Source organism: Carcharodon carcharias (genome assembly GCF_017639515.1).
Source record: "Carcharodon carcharias isolate sCarCar2 chromosome 35 unlocalized genomic scaffold, sCarCar2.pri SUPER_35_unloc_11, whole genome shotgun sequence".
NCBI lineage: Eukaryota > Metazoa > Chordata > Chondrichthyes > Lamniformes > Lamnidae > Carcharodon > Carcharodon carcharias.
Genome location: NW_024470703.1, coordinates 392,501 through 400,528, shown reverse-complemented (window position 1 = coordinate 400,528; position 8,028 = coordinate 392,501). Strand labels below are relative to the sequence as shown.

The following is an 8,028-nucleotide window of genomic DNA, read 5'->3' as shown; positions in this document are numbered from 1 at the left end:
ACAGGCAGTGAAGGGGGGGTGTAGTTGGGACAGGCAGTGAAGGGGGGGTGTAGCTGGGACAGGCAGTGAGGGGGGGGTGTAGCTGGGACAGGCAGTGAAGGGGGGGTGTAGTTGGGACAGGCAGTGAGGGGGGGGTGCAGCTGGGACAGGCAGTGAAGGGGGGGTGTAGCTGGGACAGGCAGTGAGGGGGGGGTGTAGCTGGGACAGGCAGTGAGGGGGGGGAGGTGCTGGGACAGGCAGTGAGGGGGGGGGGGGTGTAGCTGGGACAGGCAGTGAAGGGGGGGTGTAGTTGGGACAGGCAGTGAAGGGGGGGTGTAGTTGGGACAGGCAGTGAAGGGGGGGTGTAGCTGGGACAGGCAGTGAAGGGGGGGAGGTGCTGGGACAGGCAGTGGGGGGGTGGTGTAGTTGGGACAGGCAGTGAAGGGGGGGTGTAGTTGGGACAGGCAGTGAAGGGGGGGAGGTGCTGGGACAGGCAGTGAGGGGGGGGGGTGTAGTTGGGACAGGCAGTGAGGGGGGGGGGGGTGTAGCTGGGACAGGCAGTGAAGGGGGGGTGTAGCTGGGACAGGCAGTGAAGGGGGGGTGTAGTTGGGACAGGCAGTGAAGGGGGGGTGTAGCTGGGACAGGCAGTGAAGGGGGGGTGTAGCTGGGACAGGCAGTGAAGGGGGGTTGTAGTTGGGACAGGCAGTGAAGGGGGGGTGTAGCTGGGACAGGCAGTGAGGGGGGGGTGGGTGTAGTTGGGACAGGCAGTGAAGGGGGGGTGTAGTTGGGACAGGCAGTGAAGGGGGGGAGGTGCTGGGACAGGCAGTGAGGGTGGGGTGTAGCTGTGACAGGCAGCACGAGCTCTGTCAATGTAACACGAGGGGCACCGCTGATGGGCAATGACGGGGCTACAGTTCATTGACTGTCACACAGGAACAGCCAGTCACGGTGCCCGGTCACGGTGCTGTCGCCTGTGCTGACAGGTACAGCGTGATGGGACGGAGGGCTTCGCACACTCTGCGGCCAGCCGTATCCCTCAGGACCCTCGCCTGCAGCCACTCCCCTGTTACCACAGCTGGGTCTCCCTGATCTCCGAGATGACCTGACTCGCTCTCTGGAGGGCCTGTTGGGAAGCAAGACAGACGCCTGGGTGAGTTAGAAACGATGCTGCCACTGGGGAGGGGGTGCAGGAGGCAGCTGGCGCTCAGGGAGGGTAAACCCTTTGCCCGGACCCGATGCCTGGGCTGAGGGAGGTTACCTAAATCGGCGGAGAGCGTGTGAGTTAGCAACGGGAAGAGGCCGCTCAGCCCCTCGAGCCCTGCTGCCCCATTCAATATCATCGCGGCTGATCCCAATGTAACCTCAACCTCACACTCCTGCCGACTCCGCGTAGCCTCTCGCCCCACCTCGTTCACCGGGAATCTGTCCACTTCTCCCTTAAAAGTATTCAAAGACCCTGCTTGCAGCGCCTTTTCAGGAAGAGAGGTCAGCACCCTGTGGGAGGGTCAGCACTGAGGGAGCGCCGCACTGTGGGAGGGTCAGCGCTGAGGGAGCGCCGCACTGTCGGAGGGTCAGCGCTGAGCGAGCGCCGCACTGTCGGAGGGTCAGCGCTGAGGGAGCGCCGCACTGTCGAAGGGTCAGCGCTGAGGGAGCGCCGCACTGTCGGAGGGTCAGTGCTGAGGGAGCGCCGCACTGTCGGAGGGTCAGTGCTGAGGGGTGCTGCACTGTCGGAGGGTCAGCGCTGAGGGAGCGCCGCACTGTCGGAGGGTCAGTGCTGAGGGAGCGCCGCACTGTCGGAGGGTCAGTACTGAGGGAGTGCCGCACTGTCGGAGGGTCAGTGCTGAGGGAGCGCCGCACTGTCGGAGGGTCAGTGCTGAGGGAGCGCCGCACTGTCGGAGGGTCAGTGCTGAGGGAGCGCCGCACTGTCGGAGGGTCAGTGCTGAGGGAGCGCCGCACTGTGGGAGGGTCAGTGCTGAGGGAGCGCCGCACTGTCGGAGGGTCAGTGCTGAGGGAGCGCCGCAATGTGGGAGGGTCAGTACTGAGGGAGCGCCGCACTGTCGGAGGGTCAGTGCTGAGGGAGCGCCGCAATGTGGGAGGGTCAGTACTGAGGGAGCGCCGCACTGTCGGAGGGTCAGTGCTGAGGGAGCGCCGCACTGTCGGAGGGTCAGTACTGAGGGAGTGCCACACTGTCGGAGGGTCAGTGCTGAGGGAACGCCGCACTGTGGGAGGGTCAGTGCTGAGGGAGCGCCGCACTGTGGGAGGGTCAGTGCTGAGGGAGCGCCGCACTGTCGGAGGGTCAGTGCTGAGGGAGCGCTGCGCTGCCGGAGGGTCAGCGCTGAGGGAGCGCCGCACTGTCGGGGGGTCAGTGCTGAGGGAGCGCTGTGCTGTCGGAGGGTCAGTGCTGAGGGTGCGCCGCACTGTCGGAGTTTCATGGCTGAGGGAGCGCCGCACTGTCGGAGGGTCAGCGCTGAGGGAGTGCCGCACTGTCGGAGTTTCATGGCTGAGGGAGCGCCGCACTGTCGGAGTTTCATGCCTGAGGGAGCGCCGCACTGTCGGAGTTTCATGGCTGAGGGAGCTGGCTGTGTTTGACTGTGAACAGTGTGAGAGTTGGCTGTGTCTGACTGTGTGAACAATGTGTGAGCTGGCTGTGTTTGACTGTGAACAGTGTGAGAGCTGGCTGTGTTTGACTGTGAACAGTGTGTGAGCTGGCTTTGTTTGACTGTGTGAACAATGTGTGAGCTGGCTGTGTTTGACTGTGAACAGTGTGAGAGCTGGCTGTGTTTGACTGTGATCAGTGTGAGAGTTGGCTGTGACTGATTGTGAACAGCTTGAGAGCTGGCTGTGTGAACAGTGTGTGAGCTGGCTGTGTTTAACTGTGAACAATGAGAGAGCTGGCTGTGTTTGACTGTGTGAACAGTGAGAGACTGGCTGTGTTTGACTGTGTGAGCAGTGTGAGTACTGGCTGTGTTTGACTGTGTGAACAGTGTGAGTAATGGCTGTGTTTGACTGTGTGAAGAGTGAGAGAGCTGGCCTGTTTGACTGTGTGAACAGTGAGAGCTGGCTGTGTTTGACTGTGTGAACAGTGTGAGCTGGCTGTGTTTGACTGTGTGAACAGTGAGAGTGCTGGCTGTGTTTGACTGTGTGAGCAGAGTGAGTACTGGCTGTGTTTGACTCTGTGAACAGTGTGCGTACTGGCTGTGTTTGACTGTGTGAACAGTGAGAGAGCTGGCCGTGTTTGACTGTGTGAACAGTGAGAGAGCTGGCTGTGTTTGACTGTGTGAACAGTGAGAGTGCTGGCTGTGTTTGACTGTGTGAAGAGTGAGAGAGCTGGCTGTGTTTGACTGTGTGAACAGTGTGAGTACTGTCTGTGTTTGACTGTGTGAACAGTGTGAGTACTGGCTGTGTTTGACTGTGTGAACAGTGAGAGAGCTGGCTGTGTTTGACTGTGAACAGTGAGAGAGCTGGCTGTGTTTGACTGTGTGAACAGTGTGAGAGCTGGCTGTGTTTGACTGTGTGAGCAGTGTGAGTACTGGCTGTGTTTGACTGTGTGAACAGTGAGAGAGCTGGCTGTGTTTGACTGTGTGAACAGTGAGAGAGCTGGCTGTGTTTGACTGTGTGAACAGTGAGAGAGCTGGCTGTGTTTGACTGTGTGAACAGTGAGAGAGCTGGCTGTGTTTGACTGTGTGAACAGTGAGAGAGCTGGCTATGTTTGACTGTGTGAACAGTGTGAGTACTGGCTGTGTTTGACTGTGTGAGTACTGGCTGTGTTTGACTGTGTGAACAGTGAGAGTACTGGCTGTGTCTGACTGTGTGAAGAGTGAGAGAGCTGGCTGTGTTTGACTGTGTGAACAGTGACAGTACTGGCTGTGTTTGACTGTGTGAACAGTGAGAGAGCTGGCTGTGTTTGACTGTGTGAAGTGTGAGAGAGCTGGCTGTTTTTGACTGTGTGAACAGTGAGAGAGCTGGCCTGTGTTTGACTGTGTGAGCAGTGTGAGTAATGGCTGTGTTTGACTGTGTGAGCAGTGTGAGTACTGGCTGTGTTTGACTGTGTGAACAGTGTGAGTACTGGCTGTGTTTGACTGTGTGAGCAGTGTGAGTACTGGCTGTGTTTGACTGTGTGAGCAGTGAGAGTGCCGGCTGTGTTTGACTGTGTGAAGTGTGAGAGAGCTGGCTGTTTTTGACTGTGTGAACAGTGAGAGAGCTGGCCTGTGTTTGACTGTGTGAGCAGTGTGAGTAATGGCTGTGTTTGACTGTGTGAGCAGTGTGAGTACTGGCTGTGTTTGACTGTGTGAACAGTGTGAGTACTGGCTGTGTTTGACTGTGTGAGCAGTGTGAGTACTGGCTGTGTTTGACTGTGTGAGCAGTGAGAGTGCCGGCTGTGTTTGACTGTGTGAAGAGTGAGAGAGCTGGCTGTGTTTGACTGTGTGAACAGTGAGAGAGCTGGCCTGTGTTTGACTGTGTGAGCAGTGTGAGTACTGGCTGTGTTTGACTGTGTGAACAGTGTGAGTACTGGCTGTGTTTGACTGTGTGAGCAGTGTGAGTACTGGCTGTGTTTGACTGTGTGAGCAGTGAGAGTGCCGGCTGTGTTTGACTGTGTGAAGAGTGAGAGTGCTGGCTGTGTTTGACTGTGTGAACAGTGAGAGAGCTGGCCTGTGTTTGACTGTGTGAGCAGTGTGAGTAATGGCTGTGTTTGACTGTGTGAGCAGTGTGAGTACTGGCTGTGTTTGACTGTGTGAGCAGTGAGAGTGCCGGCTGTGTTTGACTGTGTGAAGAGTGAGAGAGCTGGCTGTGTTTGACTGTGTGAACAGTGAGACAGCTGGCCTGTGTTTGACTGTGTGAGCAGTGTGAGTAATGGCTGTGTTTGACTGTGTGAGCAGTGTGAGTACTGGCTGTATTTGACTGTGTGAGCAGTGAGAGTGCTGGCTGTGTTTGATTGTGTGAAGAGTGAGAGAGCTGGCTGTGTTTGACTGTGTGAGCAGTGTGAGTAATGGCTGTGTTTGACTGTGTGAGCAGTGTGAGTACTGGCTGTGTTTGACTGTGTGAGCAGTGTGAGTACTGGCTGTGTTTGACTGTGTGAGCAGTGTGAGTACTGGCTGTGTTTGACTGTGTGAGCAGTGTGAGTACTGGCTGTGTTTGACTGTGTGAGCAGTGGGAGTACTGGCTGTGTTTGACTGTGAACAGTGAGAGAGCTGGCTGTGTTTGACTGTGTGAACAGTGTGAGAGCTGGCTGTGTTTGACTGTGTGAGCAGTGTGAGTACTGGCTGTGTTTGACTGTGTGAACAGTGAGAGAGCTGGCTGTGTTTGACTGTGTGAACAGTGAGAGAGCTGGCTGTGTTTGACTGTGTGAACAGTGAGAGAGCTGGCTGTGTTTGACTGTGTGAACAGTGAGAGCTGGCTGTGTTTGACTGTGTGAACAGTGAGAGAGCTGGCTATGTTTGACTGTGTGAACAGTGTGAGTACTGGCTGTGTTTGACTGTGTGAGTACTGGCTGTGTTTGACTGTGTGAGCAGTGAGAGTACTGGCTGTGTTTGACTGTGTGAAGAGTGAGAGAGCTGGCTGTGTTTGACTGTGTGAACAGTGACAGTACTGGCTGTGTTTGACTGTGTGAAAAGTGAGAGAGCTGACTGTGTGAACAGTGTGAGTACTGGCTGTGTTTGACCGTGTGAAGAGTGAGAGAGCTGGCTGTGTTTGACTGTGTGAAGTGTGAGAGAGCTGGCTGTGTTTGACTGTGTGAACAGTGAGAGAGCTGGCTGTGTTTGACTGTGTGAGCAGTGTGAGTAATGGCTGTGTTTGACTGTGTGAGCAGTGTGAGTACTGGCTGTGTTTGACTGTGTGAACAGTGTGAGTACTGGCTGTGTTTGACTGTGTGAGCAGTGAGAGTGCCGGCTGTGTTTGACTGTGTGAAGAGGGAGAGTGCTGGCTGTGTTTGACTGTGTGAACAGTGAGAGAGCTGGCTGTGTTTGACTGAGCAGTGTGAGTAATGGCTGTGTTTGACTGTGTGAGCAGTGTGAGTACTGGCTGTGTTTGACTGTGTGAGCAGTGAGAGTGCTGGCTGTGTTTGACTGTGTGAAGAGTGAGAGAGCTGGCTGTGTTTGACTGTGTGAACAGTGAGAGAGCTGGCCTGTGTTTGACTGTGTGAGCAGTGTGAGTACTGGCTGTATTTGACTGTGTGAGCAGTGAGAGTGCTGGCTGTGTTTGATTGTGTGAGCAGTGTGAGTAATGGCTGTGTTTGACTGTGTGAGCAGTGTGAGTAATGGCTGTGTTTGACTGTGTGAGCAGTGAGAGTGCTGGCTGTGTTTGATTGTGTGAAGAGTGAGAGAGCTGGCTGTGTTTGACTGTGTGAGCAGTGTGAGTAATGGCTGTGTTTGACTGTGTGAGCAGTGAGAGTGCTGGCTGTGTTTGATTGTGTGAAGAGTGAGAGAGCTGGCTGTGTTTGACTGTGTGAGCAGTGAGAGAGCTGGCTGTGCTTGACTGTGTGAACAGTGAGAGTGCTGGCTGTGTTTGATTGTGTGAACAGTGTGAGTGCTGGCTGTGTTTGACTGTGTGAGCAGTGAGAGTGCTGGCTGTGTTTGATTGTGTGAAGAGTGAGAGAGCTGGCTGTGTTTGACTGTGTGAACAGTGAGAGAGCTGGCCTGTGTTTGACTGTGTGAGCAGTGTGAGTACTGGCTGTATTTGACTGTGTGAGCAGTGAGAGTGCTGGCTGTGTTTGATTGTGTGAAGAGTGAGAGAGCTGGCTGTGTTTGACTGTGTGAACAGTGAGAGAGCTGGCCTGTGTTTGACTGTGTGAGCAGTGTGAGTAATGGCTGTGTTTGACTGTGTGAGCAGTGTGAGTAATGGCTGTGTTTGACTGTGTGAAGAGTGAGAGAGCTGGCTGTGTTTGACTGTGTGAAGAGTGAGAGAGCTGGCTGTGTTTGACTGAGCAGTGTGAGTACTGGCTGTGTTTGACTGTGTGAGCAGTGTGAGTACTGGCTGTGTTTGACTGTGTGAAGAGTGAGAGAGCTGGCTGTGTTTGACTGTGTGAGCAGTGAGAGTACTGGCTGTATTTGACTGTGAGCAGTGAGAGTGCTGGCTGTGTTTGACTGTGTGAAGAGTGAGAGAGCTGGCTGTGTTTGACTGTGTGAAGAGTGAGAGAGCTGGCTGTGTTTGACTGTGTGAGCAGTGTGAGTACTGGCTGTATTTGACTGTGTGAGCAGTGAGAGTGCTGGCTGTGTTTGACTGTGTGAAGAGTGAGAGAGCTGGCTGTGTTTGACTGTGTGAACAGTGAGAGAGCTGGCCTGTGTTTGACTGTGTGAGCAGTGTGAGTAATGGCTGTGTTTGACTGTGTGAGCAGTGTGAGTACTGGCTGTGTTTGACTGTGTGAGCAGTGTGAGTACTGGCTGTGTTTGATTGTGTGAGCAGTGTGAGTACTGGCTGTGTTTGACTGTGTGAACAGTGTGAGTAATGGCTGTGTTTGACTGTGTGAGCAGTGAGAGAGCTGGCTGTGTTTGACTGTGTGAGCAGTGAGAGTGCTGGCTGTGTTTGACTGTGTGAACAGTGAGAGAGCTGGCTGTGTTTGACTGTGTGAGCAGTGAAAGTGCTGGCTGTGTTTGACTGTGTGAGCAGTGAGAGTGCTGGCTGTGTTTGACTGTGTGAGCAGTGTGAGTAATGGCTGTGTTTGACTGTGTGAACAGTGTTTGGTGTCTCAGGGACATGGTGAGGTGTTCTGGAAAGAAAGTGATCTAAGCTCTGATTGGGAGGAAGCTGTGACCTCAGGGAATGGTAGAGCCAAAAGGTAAGGCAGTTGGTGAAAGTAGTGAGGTGAAGGGAACCCTGTAGAGGCCTGAGCGCTGGGCTCCCCTCCCCGGGGGCCTTACCTTTAACATGTTGGCAGCCTCTGTGCGCTGGGCTGCCATGTCCTCAGACTCGGTCAGGAGTGTGTCCAGGAGCTGAGATTTGTACAGCTGTCCAACCAGCTCACTCTGCAGGTTATCCTTCACGTGATTGACCAGGAAATGCATCACCGTCTTTGGAACACTGTGAAACAGGAGCAGGAAGAAGATGAGGCCAGCC

General features: G+C 54.9%; 1 protein-coding gene across 1 annotated transcript in view; it reads right to left on the bottom strand.

Annotated features, from left to right (window-relative positions):
- Positions 1–809: 809 nt before the first annotated feature.
- Positions 810–8,028, bottom strand: part of LOC121274188 (dynamin-1-like protein) — a gene marked incomplete at its 5' end in the record, with an annotated part of 399,113 nt that continues 391,894 nt past the window's right edge. The window contains 2 exons of the mRNA XM_041181386.1: positions 810–1,102; positions 7,833–7,992. Coding sequence (XP_041037320.1) covers positions 1,046–1,102; positions 7,833–7,992 — 217 coding nt within the window. The remainder of the gene's footprint in view (positions 1,103–7,832; positions 7,993–8,028) is intronic.